The 21,124-nt window shown below is 49.8% G+C and overlaps 1 protein-coding gene across 1 annotated transcript; it reads right to left on the bottom strand.

The window, feature by feature from the left end:
* Positions 1–735: 735 nt before the first annotated feature.
* Positions 736–9,490, bottom strand: LOC130869754 (isochorismatase domain-containing protein 2A). Its single transcript, XM_057762168.1, has 6 exons — positions 9,367–9,490; positions 3,974–4,114; positions 3,642–3,851; positions 3,406–3,476; positions 3,201–3,318; positions 736–1,150 (listed from the first exon to the last, which is right to left on the bottom strand). The coding sequence occupies exons 2-6, from the start codon at positions 4,109–4,111 to the stop codon at positions 1,058–1,060; spliced, it is 630 nt and encodes a 209-aa protein (XP_057618151.1). The 5' UTR covers positions 4,112–4,114; positions 9,367–9,490; the 3' UTR covers positions 736–1,057.
* Positions 9,491–21,124: the final 11,634 nt, after the last annotated feature.

Below are 21,124 nucleotides of genomic sequence, written 5' to 3'. Positions count from 1 at the left end.
AATGTGCCGCTGACTGATTGGCTCCTGGACATCGACCGGTCAGGGTGTGGTCTCAGACGCTGAGCGGAAGCAAGTTGTAGGAAGGCGCGGGATCCAGGAGCAGGAACAGCAAAGCCACTGAGGTGGGACTCTGGGGACTAAGGCAGGCCAGTGTGACTGGGGGCTCTGAGCTGGGGAGAATCTGGACTTGGTTTTTATTTGGGAATCTTGGGGCCAGGAGGTGGTTCTGAGACAGGGTTTCTCTGTATATGTTTGGAGCCTGTCCTGGAACTCACTCTGTAGACCAGGCTGGTCTCGAACTCACAGAGATCCGCCTGCCTCTGCCTCCCGAGTGCTGGGATTAAAGGTATGTGCCACCACCTCCCAGCAAGACTTTTTTAAGGCAGTGCTTGGTTTGCAGACCTGCGCCATCATGCCTCGCTCTCCCAGTCCTTGTCCTGACCACAGCAGGTCCTGCCTTCCTGTACGTATGTCCGTGTGTCTCTTTGTCCAAGACACACATTCTTGGGTTTGGGAGATGGCCTGGGGTGGGGGTGGGGTTGCTGTCCAGTCCTCCAGCTCTCAGGCCCAGAAGGGAGGCCTAGGATTCCTCCCTCCCATAGGAGCTGCAGGGACTGGGGTCCACATATCTGGATGGTTGGAAGGCAGGCTCAGACTCAAAACTGGCCAGGGGTAGTGGCTAGCCCTTCTCCTCACTTCACCTCATTTTATTCTCCCACTTGCACACCCCAGGAGCCACTGTGATGCCCCACAAACCCAATGGTTTGGTGCACAGTCGCATCAACGTTTATTCAGAGTCTGGGGTTCCAGTCTGTGAGGCTTCTTAGCCTTTTCTTTGATTTTTCCATCTCTTGAGGTGGCCCTGAGCTGAGTCCCTGGTCCACCTCTCCTCAGTCAACCCCCTGCCCCACCCCTTCCACACTCAGAAGTCTCATTTGCATTTCCAAATCCAGTTGTTCAAGCAGGAGGCATAGCCACCCCTCCCCTCCAACCGGGCAGGCCTCAGGGTGGTCTCCTGGGATTCAGAGATGAGGGAAAAGGATGCTTCCCCCTCAAGTCAGGGTTTGGAGTTCAGCAAGAGGGGGTTCTGGCCTTGGAAGAGGCCCAGCAGCCCACTGTCTGGGACTGGTTCCTTAATGATCTTCTGGATCTGTAGGCAGAGAAGGTCTGAGTCAGAAGTCAAGAATCACCCATCTTGCTGGGCAGTGGTGGCGCATGCCTTTAATCCCAGCACTCGGGAGGCAGAGGCAGGTGGATCTCTGTGAGTTCAAGGATAGCCTGGTCTACAAGAGCTAGTTCCAGGACAGGCTCCAAAGCTACAGAGAAACCCTGTCTCAAAATAATAATAATAATAATAAATTTGCCCTTTTCCCTGGTCCTCATGGCAGCCTCTTTCCCCCAGCCAATGACTCTCCTAAAAGTTTTCCTGGGGGTAGGAGAGATGACTCAGTGATTAATTGCACTGGCTGCTCTTCCAAAGGTCCTGAGTTCAATTCCCAGCAACCACATGGTAGCTCCCAACCATCTATAATGAGATCTTGTGCCCTCTTCTGGCCTACAGGTAAAAATGCAGACAGAACACTATATACTTAATAACTAAATCTTTAAAAAAATAATAACAAAATAGGTCAGGTGGTGGTGGTGCATGTCTTTAATCCTAACACTTGGGAGGCAGAGGCAGGCGGATCTCTGAGAAGTTGAGACCAGTCTGGTCTACAGAGCAAGTTCCAGGACAGGTTCCAAAGCCACACAGATAATAATAAAGGAAAAAGAAAGGCTGAGGGGGTGATTCGGTGTCCAAGTGTGAAGAACCCACCTAAACTGGCTGTAGGCAGAGACGGGAACCCCAGAACAAGCTGTATGGTGAGACTAGCCACAGGCTCAAGGTGCAGGACTGACATGGAGACCCTGCCTCCATGTGGAAAAGCAATCAAGGACACCAACCTCAGGCCTCCACATGTGTGTACACACATGTATGCTCACCACATACATGCGAATGCTCACATACACCCACTCTCCACACAGGTACACAAAAACAGGAGAAAAAAGACGGTGTTCCTTTTCGTCTGCTTCTCACTGCGCCTGCCTGGCTGAGCTCATCACCTGCCATCTTGGTCTGCTCAGCTGCCTTGGACCCCTAATGGTGGACGGCTCTGTCTTAGGGCCTCTTGCCTACACCTTCCTCTTCTTCACTATTCTCAACTTTCCCACCATTCCTTTAAGCCCTCAGCTCCCACACTGGCCCAAACTGTGACCTTGAATTCTCAGGTTCATTCACACAAGTCCCTCTTGGTTGAACAGGAGTAACCAACCCCATTACCGGCATCAATTTCTGTCCAGATAACTAGACCAAAAAGCGCAAATCCCGCATCTCCACTGCTGCGTTCCAGTTAAGTCCTCCTACTGATTCCAGGGGGCCTGAGGGGCCTCCTGGCTGGTCACACTCCGCTGTGCTACCTAATATAATATCGCTATCGCAGCCTTTACCCGCTGGGAGCGAATGAACAGCCTCTCTCAATACCTGGATTTTTCCAAAGCCCAAAGAAATAATATTTCTTGCCGGGCGGTGGTGACGCACACCTTTAATCCCAGCACTCAGGAGGCAGAGGCAGGAGGATCTCTGAGCTCGAGGCCAGCCTGGTCTACAGAATGAGTTCCAAAATAAGTTCCAAAGCTACACAGAGAAACTCTGTTTCTAAAAACAAACAAAAATAAATAAATAAAAAAGAAAGAAAAAGGAAAAGAAAAGAAATGCTACTTTTCAGTATGGCATACTTGAGCACAGCTGTAATCTTAGCGCTCAGGAGGCTGAGGCAGGAAATTCCCATGAGCAACCAATGAAACAGCAACAAACAACCAGAAAGGGCCAGGGCTAGCAAAATGCTTCAGTGAGCATGGGCACCTGTGATCTGCATACTATCCTGGGACCCAACATGGGAGGTGAAGGAGAGAACTGACTCCCTCACTGACTCCCTCTGACCACATTCTCTCTCTCTCTCTCTCTCTCTCTCTCTCTCTCTCTCTCTCTCTCTCTCTCTCTCTTCCTCTCAAGTATACATAAAATAGGCAGAGACACAAACAGCGAGAGTTTAAAGCCGCCCTTGGCCACACGGTGTGTCCTAGGAGAGCCTGGTACACAGGAGACCCTTTCTCAAATAGGAAGTATCCTTCTATTCACAGAAACCCAAAGGGCCCTTTACCTCCTTGAACTGGGGGTGGGCAGCGTCCCTCACAAGCTGCAGAATGAGTGTCTCGCTGGTGGAGAGGAAAGCCCCGCTCTGCCTCATGCGGGCCAGTGCCACCAGCCGGTCGACCTGGCTACAGGAAAGAGAGAGAGGGCAGGCATCCATGCTGTGGTGTGCCTGACATACATGGCCGGGGCCATCCCCACCGTGACCCTCTCACCTTCGAGAAGAGCAGGCGTCCACCACCACATGGACCTGCAGTCCCCGCTCCAGGAGGTCCAGGGCCGTGTTCTAAGAGCAGAGAGGTCCAGGTCCAGACCCAGAGTACAAATAGCTCTCCCAGCGAGGGACTCCCCAGTCAGAACTGGGGATGAGGAGGCTCAACCAACACCCCAAGGAAGAAGGGAGGGCCAGGAGGTGAGAATGGGGAGCCCAGGGGACAGGCAAGGGTCTCACCAAGATGCAGACTTGGGTCTCAATGCCACAGAGCAACACCGAGCGCAGCTGGGGCCGGCCATCCAGCTCCTTCTGTAAGGTGGGCACCATGCTGAAGCACGTCTTACTCACTGGCTTAATGCCCTGAGCGCCCAGCTCTGGAACTGTGGGACCCAGGCCTTGTGGGTACTGCTCCGTCAGCAAGACAGGCACATCTAGCAGCCGGGCCACCTACATGAGAAAGGACACATAGGGCTGATCCCAAGGATGAGGGCTGCGGACTGGATTCCGGGTCTGGGGAGGAGGGCTTGGGCCTGAACCCCTGGGTCTTACAAGACGAATGTAGTTGGTACCTTGAGCATTCGAGCGGCCACCGACACGATCTGAGGGAAATAGGCTATGCTGGGACGGAACTTCTCCTGCAGGTCACACAGGAACAGGATGGAGGACTCTGGGAGGATCCGGCCCAGGCTAGCCCTGGCTGCTGCCATGGTCTGGGGTGGACGGAGGGACAGTAGGCAGGGTCAGGTGGGATTGTAGGGATTCAAGAAAAGTCTTCGGTGAATGGGAACTGTTGGCATGCTCACGACCATGACAAAAATCAAACCCTCAGACCCATGGGAAATGGACAAAGCCTTCTTCAGGCCTGAGCAGGAATACTGACAGTGTGTACAGAAATGTCCACCACTGCTTTGTTCCCCCAGTTGGGACGAAACTGCCCCTGCCTACGGAGACTCCCCCCTACCTACAGAGACTGTCCCCTGCCTACGGAGACTGCCCCTGCCTACAAGGACTGTCCCCTACCTACAGAGACTGCCCCCTGCCTACAGAGACTCCCCCCTGCCTACGGAGACTGCTCCCTGCCTATGGAGACTGCTCCTACTTCAGCCAGCTAAACCTGCCTCTTTGTGCATCGATATCCAACACCCCCCACCCCCTTGTTTATCTGTATGAATAACCGCTTCTCTGTTCCGCTGTAGATGATAAAGATCGGGAGGCTGTGAGGCAGGGTGATGCTGGAGCTTCTTCATTAGAAGGCCATCCAGCCGCATGCTCATGCTCGCGTATCCCTGTATCTACCTTTTCTTCGTGCCCTCGCTGCTCCAGTAAGGTCAATCACTGGAGCTTTGCACGATGCAGCCGGGTATGAGGGTTCAAACTCATCCAGGGTTCCCTCACTTGGTTCTGTGGCCCCTGCACCTTGTGCTCCTGCTCCCACCTCCAGGCCTTTGCATCTGCTGTCCTTGGCCCGAGAGTTGCTCCCTCCCTTTCTTACTTTTCTCCCTCCCTTCCTTTTTTCTTCCCTCCTTTTCTCCCTCCCTCCCTCCTTCCTCCCTTCCTCTCTCCCTCCGCCCTGTTTTAGATCTGAGCATAGATACCTGCCTCAGCCCTGTGTCCCCCTCCACGATGCCCTCCCCAGCTCTCTCCTGCACTAAGGTTGTACAATGTCAACAAGTGCCTTCCCCACTCTCACCTGTCACTACTGGAGCTCCCTGAGGCCTCCGCCCCCAACCTGCCCCGGAGCACACAAATCTGGGACATTATCTTTGAGATTAAAACGAGCTATGTAGCTCTGGCTAATAGCGCATGCCGCCAGTCAGGCTCTTTGAGACCTTAAAGCCAGACTTCCAGAAAAGTCAACGGTTGCATGCCAGCCTCCGTTTACCCACGTATAAAACACTGTTGCTGAGGGCGGTGGTGGTACATGTCTTTAATGTCTTTAATCCCAGCACTCATGAGGCAGAGACAGGCAGATATCTTTAAGTTTGAGGCCAACCTGGTCTACAGATTGAATTCCAGGACAGTCAGGGGTTACACAGAGAAACCCTGTCTCAAAACAAACGAATAACCACCACCACCACCAACAACAACCACTGTTGCTGAACGTCCTGCTGGGACTCGGAAAGCTACCCACACAATGGCATATCACCCAGTCACAATGACGCTCTCCCAGGCACGACCACTCAGGCGAAGCCAAAAAGTGCGGTATTCAGCGTAAAGGGTCCCTAAGAAGGTCCATGAGACCACTCACAGGGAATGTCCAGAATGACCCATGGCTGTAATTTCTGCACTCAGGAGGCTGAGTGTTCAAAGCCAGCCTGGGATTAAAAAGGGAGCTCCAGGCCAACTAGGAATATGGAATAAGACTTTGTCTTAAAAAGCCAATGAAGGGGCTGGAGAGATGGCTTGGCAGTTAAGGGCACTGGCTGCTCTTGCAGAGGACCTGGGTTTGATTCCCGGCACCATGGAAGCTCACAACCACCTGTAACTCCAGTTCCGAGGGATTCGATGGCCACCCACACATGTAAAATAAAGTAATAATTTTAAATAAAAATGAAGACTATTAAACAACACAAAATTAATAAAAATTTTACAGCAAAATTGAAGGTTAAATGCACAGAGGGCACATCTATGTGTGTGCCCATCACCATTAACCCAGGCACAGGGCCTCATCATGGCTGCATCCTTTAGCAGTCACCTCAAACCCCTCCCCCACCCCTGGCTGTTGAGCCTGTGGCTTTGTGTCTGGGTGGGGGGCCAGAACAATGTGGGCGTACACATGGCACTTGTGGAGACCAGAGGACAACCTGCTATGTTCCTCGGGTGCTGTCCACTTTGTCACGTGTGTGTGTGTGTGTGTGTGTGTATGTGCGCGCGCACGCGCGTGCACACGAATGCATGTGCAGGCCTGTGTGGCTGCAGCAGGATGTCCAGTATCTTCCTCTACTGCTCTTCATCTTATTGCCTTAGACAAGGTCTCTCACTAAACCAGAATCTCTCTGCCCTCCACTGTGGGGCAACAAGCACGTGCCGCCATGCCCAGCCATTTCTATCAGGGCCAGGGATCTGAACCCATGCTGGCTCTCTGCATGGTGTTCATGTCTGTACGGTATGCACTTGGCTGAATGAGCCATCTCCCCAGACAAGTGGGCAAGTTCATTTTATAGGTATTTTCCCACAATTCAAAACAAAGAGATAAGGTGAAGCCACCTGCCCAGTAACACTCTGACAAGAGAGAAACCTGTGTGCCAAAGGGCTTCTCCCTAGTGTCTGTACACACACAGGGTTGGAGGTTTCACAAGCCATGGCATGCATCAGTCAGTGTTCCTAGGAGGCCGTGTTGGTGCTGGGTCCTCTAACTGCTGCAGAACTGGGGTTCCCACTGGGCTTTTTCTGCAGCTTTTCTCCACCATCTCTGTGTGGATTTGTTTGTACTCGGTCACCACCTATTCATTCAGTGGAGTGTGGGGACACAGAGACCCAGCAGAGGGGGCACTGAGGGAGGTGGGGACCCAGCAGAGGGAACACTGAGAGAGGTGGGAACCCAGCAGAGGGAACACTGAGAGAGGTGGGGACCCAGCAGAGCAGGGCACCGAGGGGGATGTTGCTGAATGGCAGACTATTTTTTTAAGCTATGTGGTAAGGATGCAGATATTTGTTATTACAAAAACTCAGGCCAGGTGTAGTGGTGTAGACCTTTGGTCCCAGCACTTATGGGGCAGAGACAGGCAGATCTCTGTGATCTACAGCCTGGTCTATACAGTGGGTTCCAGGACAGACAGTCAAGGCTACATAGAGAGATCTTTTGTCTCTAAAAGCAAAAATAAAACAAACAAACAAAACCAACGACAGGGGCTGGGGCTGTACACAGAACCCGGGGCTCATCCCCAAAGACGCATAAACTGGGCATGCTGCTGCACCAGGCAGATGGAGGCAGGAGATGAGAAGACTCGTATCTTTAGTTATATATTCAGTTCTAGGCCAGCCTGGGCACTATGAGACTTGGTCTCACCTGCCCCACAATCTGCCAATGTGCCTATCCTAAGAAATATGTTCCCATGGGGCTAGAGAGATGAGGACTCAGGTTTGGTTCCTAGCACCAACATCAGGGTGGCTCAAAACCTCCTCCAACTCCGGTTCTAGGAGACAATGCCCTCTGGCCTCCATGGGCACCTGCGTGCACGTACTGTGCATAAAATCCATGCAGGCACACACGCATAAATAAAAATATTAAGTGAATCTTAAAAAGAAATGTGTTCTGTTTGTGTGTGTGTGCATGTGTACGGAGGTCAGAGGTCAGTGTCCTCCTCTACTGCTGTCCACCTTATTGTTTTTGAGACAGGGTCTCTCACTGCAGCTGAAGCACATAGATTCAGATAGTCTGGCCAGACCGTTCTACCTGGCTTTCAGCATGTGTGGGCTTTTCCCAACGGAGCCATCTCCCTGTCTCAGGTAATATAGTCTATCTGTGAAACAGTCAACTTCAATAAGATGGGTTTTGTGTCATCGCCTGTCATCCTAACTACTCCCTGGGAGGCTGAGGCAGGAGGATCCAAAGTTCAAGGCTAGCCCGGCCAACCCAGTGAGATTTTTGCTCCAGTAAATAAATAAACAGAAGGCTGGGGTGTGGGGTTCAATCTACAGTGACCGCTTAGCGTATGAGAAGAGTGAAGCTCAACCAGATGTGTAACGTGAATTCTACCTGGTCTTAATAATAAAAACCGGAGTCAGATATTCCGGGTGAAAGCTGAGAGGTCAGAGAAGCAGCGCAGCAGCCACATGAGTGTTCTCACCTCTATCAAAGGGGCGAGCCTGTCTCTACGAATCCAGACTGCAACCTCAGACTGACTGCTCCAGACTGCTGTCTCAGACTACAGCTGAGCTCCTGTCTCTTCCCACCTTATATTCCCCCTCCCACCCCACCGCACCCCACGTCTCCACCTCCCTGGGGCTGTGATTAAAGGTTTGTGACTCCCAAATCCTGGGACTAAAGGTGTGTGCCACCACTGCCTGGCCTCTAGTGGCTTTAGCTCTGCACTCTGATTTTCAGACAAGCTTTATTTGTAAAAACACAAACAAAATGCGGCTACACAAATGTGGGCGTGGACATCTGTAATCCCAGTCTCCCCTGGAAGACCGCAATGGTAACTACTATCTCGGCCACACACCACCGCAGGCTGCTTTGCTACCTTGAGACCCTATACAAATCTTCTATTTATTCTTCACTGAACACCTGTTACGAGTTGTGCAATCTTGTTTGTTTGTTTGTTTGTTTGTTTGTTTGAAAGACAAGATCTTTCACACCTTGTACTCCTGGCTGGCCTCCAAGGCTTGGCTCAGTCTCCTGGCAAACTTGAGTGCTGGCATTACAAGCATGTGCACCATGCCCTAAGCTCTATTCCAGTTTTATAACACTAGTAGTTCATTTATTTAAAAAAAGAAAAAAAAAGTTCCAACCAGCTGGGTTTGATGATTTGAAGACGAAGTGGGACCTGGGGTGAGAGTTTGGGACAGAAAATGATCAATTTGACAGCGAAAAAGAACCGGGGGAGAGCGTGTAAGAAGAAGTGGGGATGTCTGGATAGAGAGAGATTTGAGGGCACTGTGGAGGTTCTGGAAGGAGTCCTCGGTGGGGGAAGCCTGTACTAGGCTGAGGTGGGTGACCTCCTGCGGAAGGATCGCGATGAGGCTGTTTAATTCGGTAGTGGCCACTGCACACACTTCTGGAACCCAGATTTCCAGTCTGTGTGACCTTGAGTGAGTTTCACTCCCCTCTCTGGGAATCCTTTCCTTCCTGGAAGAAATAAGGGTGAGAGTCGCCCTCTCCCGGGGACTGATACAAAACTTAGCTCCGGAGAGGGTTCCAGTCCCTTCCTGACGGTCCATCCTGACACCAACTGGAGTCCCGCCTCTGTCAGGCAAGGCTTCCGTTTCCCGATCTGCAAGGAGCAGCGGTTGGACTTACCCGGCGGTACCAGGTTCGAGTCCAGCCAACCCCTCCAACAGGTGCCTTCTGCGCACTTTCGTCACTACACCCTCACAGGTTCCGGACTGAGTCACCGTTTTGCCCGCTTTGGACACGTGGTCCGCGCCCCTTACGTGTCCGCCCCTCCCTCCCGAGCAAGCCAATCCGCCCCGCGCTTCTGCTGGGCCTGCGAGGGGTGGGACGGCCAAGGCGAGTCAGTTTCTGGGATATGATTGGTCTGCAGAAACACGATGGGGCGGGAAGATAGATTATCGGACCAATGAAGAACCGATAAGGGCGTGAGTGGCGGTGAGGGCTGATTCTAACAAGGAATGTGGGTGGAGCGCGCTAGGTGGCCCTGGCCAGGTCGCCGCGCTTTATGCCCTTGCCCAGGCTGCTGGAAGATCTGGAGTTCCTAATAGGCTTTCCTATTACATGCTAAGGTGGTAGCACCCGCATGTAATCCTAGCTCTGGAGAGACTAAGGCAGGAGGATGCCAGTTCAAGATCATTTTGGGGCTACATAGTGAGAGCCTCTCTCTCTCTCTCTCTCTCTCTCTCTCTCTCTCTCTCTCTCTCTCTCTCTCTCTCTCTCTCACACACACACACACACACACACACACACACACACACACACACACTACAGAATTAATAACGGGTGACACAGAATAAATAGATGAAAAAATTAAATAAATACAACGTAGGAAACCCGGGCAGTATTTGCTTATTCTGACCCCTGACTTATCCCCGTAGACGGCCTCCTCACAGAAGTCAACCATTTCTGTTTCCTGGAGTCATCTGGGCCTCAGTTTCCCCTAAATTGATTCTGGACCTCGAGCAAACAGGAAGCTCTGGAGTGATGTGAGCCTGGGGGTGAAGCACTCGACCCACACCTGCAGGTGCAGGCACCCCTCTCAGAGACCAGACCCTTCTTTCAACAGCCCGCAAACCCCTCCACAAGTGTCCTTCTGACGGCTCTCGGCCTTAATTGCTGAGGCTGACTCTGCGCCTGGACTGGCTTCACTAAAGAGGCTTTTGTCCCCTTAATTGGCTATCTCCGGGAGCTTTTCTCTGTCTTTCCACCCATGCCATCCGTTTTGTATCCCAGGTCCAACTATGTGATACCCCGGGAGCCCGCTCCCTCCCTGCCTGCACTTGGCCTTTCTATAATAGCCCCTCAGCCAGCAAGCCAGTGTCCAGATTCTACCCATCTGTCCGGTGACATAGGGGAAGAGTGTGATGGTTTGAAAGAAAATGGCCCCCATAAGGAGTGGCATTACCCTTTCTGAGGAGTAGATGGGGGATAGAGAGGGGAGGGGTTGGGGAAACTGTGGTTGGCATGTAAAATGAAAGAAAAAAAAACTTACCAAAAAAAAAAAAAAAAACCTGGCCCAAATAAATGTGTCACAGAACATGGCTGTAATTTCAACACTTAGACACCGAGGCAGGAGGTCTATTTGGAATATAACACCAGCCTAGGCTACTCACCACGATCCTGTCTCAATCAGAACAATGAAGTAAACTACAAGGAAAGAAAACACTGTGTGAACGCATCATGAAAAGAAGACAGAGGGGAAGTGATCACACAGTAAAAACCAGATCCAGACATCAGGCTGAACATCCAGCTGAAGAAATGTCCAGGCCCCACAGGTAGCCAGTGAATATGACCTTTAGGAGCTTGCGTTCAGAGAAGTTTCTCTTTCCTTACTTTTTTTTATTTATTTATTTAATATTTATTTATTGTTGTTGTTTTGTTTTTAGAGACAGGGTTTCTCTGTAACTTTGGAGCCTGTCCTGGAACTAGCTCTTGTAGCTCACAGAGATCCAGCTGCCTCTGCCTCCCAAGTGCTGGGATTAAAGGCAGTGTGCACCACCACTGCCTGGCTCTTTCCTTACTGTTATTCAGTGGTGAGATTAGCTCCTTCCTGGTCTTCCTGCCTCTGCTTCCTAAGTGGTAAAATTGTGGGTGTGGGGGCTGGAGAGATGGCTAAGCACTGGCTGCTCTCTGCAGAGGTACTGAGTTCAATTCCCAGCAACCACATGATGACTCACAACCATTTATAATGGGATCTGGTGCTCTCTTCTGGCCTACAGGCATATATGCAGACAGAATGCTGTATACATAATAAGTAAATAAATCTTTTAAAAAATTGTGGGACAGAGGCAGGCAGATCTCTCTGAGTTCGAGACCAGCCTGGTCTACAAGAGCTAGTTCCAGGATAGGATCCAAAACCACAGAGAAACCCTGTCTCGAAAAACCAAAAATAAATAAATAAATAAATAAATAAATAAATAAATAAATAAATAACTGTGGGTGTGGGCCACTATGCCCAACTAAGAGCCTGTTTTCCTTACCAACTGTCAATCCGCAGAGATTGCTGATGAGGTGATGGTGAGGATGAAGGTGATGATAATGGTAGTTAGGGTGATGGTTGTGACAGTGGTGACGATTGTTGCATGAATTTGGGGGGGGGAGATGTGGGAGAGATAAACACCTGTTCCCCCTTCCCAAATAGGCTCCAAAGAAAGACTAAGTAAGAATTTCATGAAGATTCAATATGGTGAGTCAATCTACTTATAGAACAGAGGAAGGGGTCCTTGCAGGACCTCGGGTGACCCCAAACAGCCTCCCCGTCACCATGTCTCACCCAGTGACAACTTCCCCATGGCTGCATAAGTGAACTTTCCCTTCACTTACCGTCCACGGGTTTGCTCTGTCATCTCCTGAGACCCAGACCACGTGACAACATGAAGTTGTGGCAGAAACATACGACTGAGAAAGAAACACTGAAACGGGGCTGGGCTGCTCTTCTAGACGTTTTGGTTACCTGCTCTCGTTTGGCTCCCTCTCCTCACATGGCACAGCTCAGTCTGACCATGTCCACTCTGCCTCTGGCCATGCTCTCCCGCATATCTGTAATAAACCTTTCCCCTCCACCATACCTAAGAGCAGTATTTCCTTTCCTTTCCCTTTTTCTTTTCCTTTTCATTCAGTGATGATGGTGATGATGGTGATGGTAGTGATGGTGGTGATGATGGTGGTGGTGGTGGAGGAAGATGACAGTGATGGTGATAATGATGATGGTGATGGTAGTGACGGTGGTGATGATGATACTGATAGAGTAATGATGGTGGTGGTGATGATGAGTAGTGCTGATGGTGATGATGATGAGTAGTGCTGATGGTGATGATGATGATGGTGATGATGATGGTGATGGTGATGATGATGATGGTGATGATGATGGTGATGATGATGATGGTGATGATGATGATGATGGTGATGATGATGACGATGATGATGATGGTGATGGTGGTGATGATGATGATGGTGGTGATGATAGTAATGGTGGTTGCTGTGAGACAATGGTCTGTATCCTGTCAATTATATTTTAAATAAACACTGATTGGCCAGTAGCCAGGCAGGAAGTATAGGCAGGGCAATAAGAAGAAGAGAATTCTCGGAACAGGATGCAGTCCGCAGTCCTGATCAAGTCACAGAGCAATCAAGATGTGACTGCTCCGCCAAATAAGGTACCGAGCCACGTGGCTAAATAGACAAGAATAATGGGCTATATAAGTTATAAGAGTTAATAAGAAGCCTGAGCTAATGGGCCAATCAGCTTATCATTAATATAGACTTCTGTGTGATTTCTTTGGGACTTAAGGACTGTGGGAACCGGGCAGGACAGAAAACCACAGACAACAGGTGGTGATGATGATACTGATAGGAGAATGATGGTAATGATGATGATGGTTTGGTGGTGATGGTGATGATGGTGGTCATGGTGATGGGATGATGGTAGTGATGGTGATAATGATGGTAGTGATGGTGATGATGATGATGGTAGTGATAATGATGACGGTAGTGATGGTGATGATGGTAGTGCTGATGGTGGTGATGGTGGTGATGATTATAGTGATGGTGGTGATAATTACAGTGATGGTGGTGATGATTATAGTGATGGTGGTGATGATTACAGTGATGGTGATGGTGCTGATGTTGATATTAGTGATGATGATGATGATCATGGTGATGGCAGTGCTGATGGTGATAGTGATGGAGGTGATTATGTTGATCACTATAGCACTGGTGGTGATGGTGGTGATATAGTGGTACCTACAGTAGTGTGACACTTACCGTGAGTCTGACATAGGACTAAGCACTTTAACATTGGTTTATAAAGAGTTAGCACTCCCTCGCGATGGGTACCAGCTCCATAAGCTCCCCACTAACCCTGGAAGGCAGCTGCTAATTCATCCTCACTTCAGATGAGGAAATTGAGGCACAGAGAAGTAAAGGGCTTGACTCAGAACCTACTTTTCCGTAAACAGGTGTCTATCCCAGCAAGCCCAAAATCTTCCCTCAGGAAGTTTTTGACCCAAGTTCAAGTAAATGGCAGTCCAATACCCCAAGCCCTGCTTCTCCCAGGACGCCCAGCCCTGCCTATGTCATCATCCTCTCCTACTGGTTTCCTGAATAGCCCCAGACACCCCCCACAACCTCTCAGACGCTTCAGGGTCCTCCTCACCCCACTCCTGTTCCAGGGACACCGGTACCTTTTGCCGGTTCTTGGCCTCAACAATTAAATTAAAGCAGAATCAGAGAGGCACTTGAAAACTATATTGGCGATCTGAGAAAAAACAGTTGGAAAAGGAGAAATGCAATGGGCAGGAAGGCTGAGCATGAGCTGTATGAGTACATGGCGGTGTGTCTATTCTTGGGGCATATGAGTACTTATTTAATCAAGAGGATTATTCTGAGGTTTGTTTTTTGTTTGTTTGTTTGTTTGTTTGTTTGAAAAAGGTCTCAGGTATCCCAGGGTGGTCTCCCATTCCCTATATTTAAGGATAACCTTGAACTCTTGAGCTTCCTGCTTTGCTCCTGCCTCCCAAGTTCCAGGATTGCAGGCGTGTGCCACCATGGAATCCAGGGCCCACCCACTGCGTGTTATATAAAAAGTTAATTGCCACAAACTCTGGTGACCTGAGTTCAATTCCCGTGACCTATGAAAAGAAGGAAGGAGAGCAGCAACTTCAAAGAGTTGACCACTGACCTCCACATATGCACAGCAGGGGGCGCTCATACCCACCCGTACACACAGTAATACTAATTTTTCCAAAAGGAAGAGCTCTCTGTCCCAGAATTCCGAGCATATCCACCCTATGCTGGGTGGGCTCTGCCTCTGCTCCCCAGGGTTCCAGACCTCCCACATATAAGCCTTTAGGGCAGCCCAGGTAGCAAAAAGCACTTTCCCATGGGCTCTGTCAACCTAAACTATCTAGGTCAGAATATCCTCAGCATTTTCCCACACAATGCTGCATCCTAGCTGCAGGTTCCCCTCAGGCCCTGCTTCCCTAGGGATTACCCTGCATCTCTGCTATAAATTTTTGTCATCTTATTATGAAACATTTCAAACTTGCAGAAAAGTTCAGACCATAGTCTGATGGAATGGATCTCAAAAAAAGAAAAGGGGGGGGGGCAGAGCCAGTTCAAGGTCATCCTTGGCTGCATATTGAGTTCCAGACCAGCTTGAGCTACATGAGATCCTGTGTGTGTGTGTGTGTGTGTGTGTGTGTGTGTGTGTGTGTGTGTGTGAGAGAGAGAGAGAGAGAGAGAGAGAGAGAGAGAGAGAGAGAGAGGCCCAGCCAGGACCCTCTGTCTTCCCATGTGTGCCCTTGTCAGTGGCAGATGCTGGGAACGCAGCTCCACGTTGCTTCCTACTGAAATCTGAGTTCTTCTCTGAGAATTCCACTCAGGTAAGCTGGGATGCTTGACTTTGCAACAGAACAAATTTCAGGAAGAGTCAGTAGGAAACAAAGTTGGAGTTTGTTGAGAAGAGATTTTTAGCAGAGATTTAGGCATAGATGTTCATAGAAGGAGGAGCTTTTGGAAAGGACAGTCCTCATCCCAGTGTGGGCGTGGACCTAAGTGTCTTCCTTCCTTTCTTCCCTTTCCCTCCCTCCCTCTCTCCCTTACTTCCCTTCTATTTTGTGAGATAGTTTCACGATTCTGGTGCTTTTGAGACAGGATCTCACATACTCTAGACTAGCCTCAAACCCAGGATATGACTGGGGATGACCTAGAACTCCTGATCCTTCTGCCTTCACTCTCAAGTGCTGGAATTACAATATGTGCCCCCACATCTTGTAATGTCATAAGGGTGGGTTCCAGGCCTTCCTGAATGCCTGGTAAGCACTGTGCCAGGAGCTACTTCCCAGAACTGTTCAAAGGGCTTTTAAAATTACATTTATTTATTTGTGCATGCATGTGTGTGCACCCAAGTGTGCTTGAGCATTTTTGGACATGCCACAGGCTGTCTGTGGGGATCAGAGGATGATTTGGGGGTATTTGTATGCCCTGGGGACTGAACTCAGGTGACCAGGTTTGGCTGCAAATGCCTGTACTTGCTGAGCCAGCTTGACTGCCTCTTCTCCTCTATTTGTAAAATACATATTTTTTTTCTTGGTTTTTTGAGAAAGGGTTTCTCTGCTGCTTTGGAGTCTGTCCTAGAACTCACTCTATAGACCAGGCTGTCCTTGAACTCACAGAGATCCACCGGTCTCTGCCTCCCGATGCTGGGATTAAAGTTGTGTGCCACCACCATATCATATGTGCATACGTGTGTGCCTGCATCCGTTTACATGGACGCCTGGAAGTTGAGTCACAAGTGACTGTGAGCCGTCACGTGAGTGCTGGGAACTGAACTTGGGTCTTCTGCGAGAACAGTACTTGATCTAATTACGGGTCCACCCCTCTAGACTCCCACTACCTTTCTTTAAAGACAAGGCTGTCCTGGAAGTCTTTGAACTCCTAATCCTCCTGCTTTTACCTGCAGAGTTCTGGGATGACAGGCAGGGCCCATCATGCTGGGTGCTATACAGAGCTGGGGAGTCCAGCCCAGTGGTGGTGGATTAAATGAGCTGTTGGGCTTTTGAACACTTGTTCTCCAGCCGATGGTGCTGTGTGGGAAGTTAGGAGGCATGGCCTTTTTAGAGGAAGCATATCACTGGAGGCACGCTTTGAGAGTTATTTAAAGACACTCAAATTTCCAGCTCACTCGCTCTACCTTCACACTTATTGTGAAGGATGTAAGCGCTCAGCTCCCGTCACGGCCGCCATGTCTGCTGCTTGCTGCCTCCGCTCCACCATCATGGACTGTTATCCTGGAAGCCAGAGTCACCTTTCTTCTATAAATTGTCTTAGTTGGGGTGCTTAATCTCCATAACAGGAAAGTAGCCAGCATACAGGCTTTTTGTACATTCTAGGCAAGCATTCTACCCACTGAGCTACACCCTTGGCCCCTACTTTTTTGCTTTATTTCGGTGGTTTGGTTTTGTTTTTGTTTTTTTGGTTTGGTGACATGGGGTTTCTTTGTGTAACAGCCCTGGTTGTCCTGTCCTGGAACTCTCTTTGTAGACCAGGCTGGCCTTGAACTCACAGAGAACCGCCTGCCTCTGCCTCCCAAGTGCCAGGATTAAAGGTTTACAACACTTCGCCAAGCTTTTGGCTACTACTTTGTTTGTTTGTTTTCAAGACAGGGTTTCTCTGTAGCTTTGGAGACTGTCCTGGAACGCTGTAGACCAAGCTGGTCTCAAACTCACAGAGATCCGCCTGTCTCTGCCTCCCCAGTGCTGGGATTAAAGGTGTGCACAAACACTGCCCAGCTAGGCTCCTACTTGTTAATAAGTCCCCCCAGGCTGACTTCGAACTTGTAATCCTTCTCCCCCGTTAACTGAAATTCCCAGGCGGGGGAAGAAAAAGCTTTGAAGCCTGGTGTATCACACACCTATAATCCTACCTTCACAAGGTGGAAGCAGGAAGATTGGGAGCTCAAGGTCAGGGTCAGCTACGTAGTGAGTTTGAGGCCAGCCTAGGGTACACATGATACATATGGCCCTGTTTGGGGTGGGGAGAAAGAGAAAGAGAGAACATACGTGTGTGAGCACATACACTCACTTAGACACACAAATAAAATGAAAGTCATTCTTATTTCAAAGCGGGGAGGAACAGCTAGAGAGACGGCAGTAACTGCTCTTTCAGGATGATGGGAAAGTAGATGGAATTGGGAAAATATATCAAACAGAGTAACTCTGGCTCGGGAAAGCAAACACTGCATGTTCTTTCTCAGACGTGGATTCTGGCTTTCAATCTTTAATATATGTGTATTGTGTGGGAATGAGTGTGGGCAGAGGCCAGGAAACTAGAGAGGGACCCGGGAGGAGAAGACGCTGTGAGGAAGGGAATGGGGAGGTAGCGGGACACCTGCAGTGTGGAGGTGGAAAGGGGAGGACTGTGGGTGTGAAGGGCACAGGCGGGGAAGTGGCAGGAAGACAGGGCGGAGAGGAACAAGCGGAATAGGAAATCAACCTAGAGTCGGTGTGCGTGGAAATGCCATAATTTTCATATTTCTGTGCGAATTAATGTCTATGCTAATTAAATAACAACATAAAAATTACCAGAGCGCTAGGGCTCTGTGGGTAAAGGGGTTTACTGCCAAGACTGATGACCTAAGTGATATCAAGGGCCTGCATGGTAGAGAGAGAAGCATCTCTAGCATTATCCGCTAACGCCCACATGGGCACCAGCACCATGGTGGTCACACACACACACATGCAAAAGAGATTGTTTGTTTGTTTACTTGTTTAAGAAAAGAGGGTCTGGGGCTGGAGAGCTGGCTCAGGGGTTAAGAGCTACTGGCTGCTCTTCCAGAGGACCCTGGTTCAATTTCCAGCACCCCCATGGTATCTCAAAGCTATCTGCTGACTCCACCTCCAGAGGTTTCGACACCCTCACACAAACATGCAGACAAAACACCAGAAAAAGAAATAACACTTAGTCAGGATGTGGCGGCGCACGCCTTTAACCCCAGCACTTGGGAAGCAGAGGCAGGTGGGTTTCTTTGAGTTAGCCTGGTCACTCTGGTCTACGGAGTGAGTTCCAGGACAGCTAGGGCTACACATTGAGCCCAGCCTAGAGGGAGAAGCAGGAGCAGAAAAGACAAGACAAATATCACTACAGTGTTAAAAAGTCTACAAAGTCAATTGATCCATGCTGGCTTACCTCCCTTGATAGCTGTTCATGCTAGGTGCAGTAAGGCAAGCCTGTAGCCGCAGCACCGGCCCGTGGCTCTTGCCTGGGGTGAAATGGACAATTAGGAGGCCCTACCCACGTACTCCCTCCCTGGTAGAGCTGTGGTATAACTCTGTTAGTGAACACTTGCCCAGGACACCTGAAGCCCTGAGTTCAACCTCAGCACCACAGAAATCTGTACAAAAATAAACCTGGGAAAATGAGCCCAACCCAGACTCCGGTACTGGACCACAGCCCCAGAGCCTTCTCGACTCAGGGCCCAGGGCTATCCCAGCACACACTGCTCCCCTCCCCACCTCACTCTTCTCTGCCTGGTGTCTGCTCTCTCTCAACAGTGCCCCAGTTCCACTGAGCACTGCTATGAACCTGGCCCAGGAGACAGGAGCTCGGATGCAGTCTGAGGATTCAGTCTGAGATGCAGTCTGAGGGTTCCTAGGGACAGGGTCGCCCCTTTGGCATTGGTAGAGGTAAGAACTCTAGTGGCCGGCTGCTCTGCTTCTCTGACCCTTCAGATTCCATCCCCTAATACCTGACTCTGAGTTTTAATTATTAAGACCATTTAGAATTCATGCTACACTAGGTGTTAGGACTTTGAAGCAAAGTAGACAAGAACCCCACCTCTTGGAGCTCAAGTAGGTGCGTGTGAGATCACACGTGCATATGCACACACACACACACACACTAATACACAAGAATCTACAGAGAGCTTTGGATAGCAAGATGAAAATTTCAATTTCTGATGGGGATGTGTGCTGGTCTGTAAATAAAGTGTGCTGCTGACCTACTACATCGCATGGTCAGAGAAGACCTGGAAGGCCAAGCAGAAGCAGGCTCTGGGGAAGCATGGTGTCCAAGAGGCAGGAACAGCACACAGACCCTGGGAGGCCAGTGTGGCTGGAGCGCAGACCAGACAGGATGGAAAGAATTTGGACTGTGTTTTTCTTGCTATTTTGTCTTGTTTGGTTGACTAGTTGGTTTGTTGGGGTTTGGATGCACGCGAGTTCACTTTATTAGAGAGTCTAACCTTGAACTTCTGCTACGATTCCCTCCCACTTTCCAGGTACTGGGATTACAGTCCCATCCCGTTGGGTTCCACTTCCCCATATTTATACAGTGCTGGATACTGAAGCCAAGGCTTCACAGGTGCCAGGCAAGCGCTCTACCACTGAACTACATCCCAGCCTGTAGCACAGACAATAATAAAAACCCAGAGACAGACATTGGGGCCAAGCTGAAGATCAGAAAAGCAAAGCAGCCAAGCCACTAGAGAGTTCTTACCTCTACGAAGGCTCAGACAAACAAAGAGGGCATCCTGCCCTCAGTGTGACTGCAGACTGCAATGCTCCCCACCAAACCCCAGACTGCAACTGCGTGGGACCCCGAGTGCTGGGACCACCTTTGTGTAAGTTCTAGTTCATCTTTTTAGACAGAGTCAATCTCGTGTAGCCCAGGGTGCCTTGAGTTCTCTTTTTATTTTAGACGAAAAGGAAAATATAGTGATATTTTATTTGTGTTTTAATAAATAAAGCTTGCTTGTGGATCAGAGTTCAGAGCTAAGCCACTAGAGGCCAGGGAGTGGTGACACACACCTTTGATCCCAGCACTGGGGAGGGGGAGACGCTGAGGCAAGAGAGGTGTATAGGGCAGGAGAAGACTAGAGCTCAAGGAGCCTGAGGTTTGGTGGGGAGCATCTCAGTCTGCAGTCACGATGAGGACAGGATCGCCCCTTTGCCTGTCCTAACCTTGGTAGAGTAAGAACTCTCTAGTGGCTTGGCTGCTTTGCTTTTCTGATCTTCTTCTTGGGCCCCAATGTCTGTCTCTGGGTTTTTATTAGTCCTGCTACACCAGCCTTGTTTCTTCTGTTTGCAGGACAGAGTCACTCACTGTAGCCCAAGCTAACCGGGGACTCTATGTATATATAACTCTGACTGGCCTCAAGCTCTCCCCAAAAATGATCCCCTACCTCAGCCTCCCAAGTGCTGAGTTTACAGTTACCCACCATGCCTACCTTCTTTTCAGATCTTGAAATCAAAGAAATCCTCCTGCCTTCGTTTCTGAGCACTTGGGATCACGAACAGGAAGCACCGTACTCAGCCCCGCCCCCATTCCTTGAATTTAAGACAGTCGTCCAGCTGGGATTACAGAAAGGAGCCTCCACACCAGGCTTTGCATTTGGACGGAAAACTGTCTCTTTTAACCCCCATTTCTAAGCCTAGCGTCAGTTTATTAGAGCACCCAAAGAGGCAAGTGTTGAATACTAGGAGAAAGGAAAAAACAAATTGGCTAACGGGGGCAAAATGTTCTTTTGTTGTTCTGGTTCTTGATGACAGGTTCTCACTGGGTAATCCTGCCTGGTCTTGAACTAGCAGTCCTCTTGCTTCAGCCTGCCTACAGCCAGGTTTACAGGAGAGCATTATCGCTGCACGCCCTGAGGGAGTGAGGAGACCCCAACTCTTTACACTAGCCTCGGCAGAGCCTGCAGCTCCTGGCAGCATCCACCCAGATTCCGGGTTAGACGCTGAGCTCTCAGTCAGGAGCACGCCCTCCGTGCATTCCCATTGGTCATCTTTACTGTATCTCCGCCTTCTTGAGCTTCTACAGACCAATCATATTAACAGAAATGAAAGCGTACTAGAGGCGTCTATGCATTGGCCTCGAGAGTGGGACA

Source organism: Chionomys nivalis, chromosome 2 (genome assembly GCF_950005125.1).
Source record: "Chionomys nivalis chromosome 2, mChiNiv1.1, whole genome shotgun sequence".
NCBI classification, from domain to species: domain Eukaryota; kingdom Metazoa; phylum Chordata; class Mammalia; order Rodentia; family Cricetidae; genus Chionomys; species Chionomys nivalis.
Note: the sequence above shows the minus strand (reverse complement) of the source record. Positions and strands in the feature narration are given on the sequence as shown.

What these genes read in the sequence shown, in the direction of transcription:
- LOC130869754 (XM_057762168.1), bottom strand. Translation starts at nt 4,111, where the DNA reads ATGGCAGCAGCCAGGGCTAGCCTGGGCCGGATCCTCCCAGAGTCCTCC. An exon ending in TGGCCGCTCGAATGCTCAAG is followed by an intron (nt 3,852 to 3,973) that starts GTACCAACTACA and finishes TTTCTCATGTAG; the next exon opens with GTGGCCCGGCTGCTAGATGT. An exon ending in CCCACCCCCAGTTCAAGGAG is followed by an intron (nt 1,151 to 3,200) that starts GTAAAGGGCCCT and finishes CTCTGCCTACAG; the next exon opens with ATCCAGAAGATCATTAAGGA.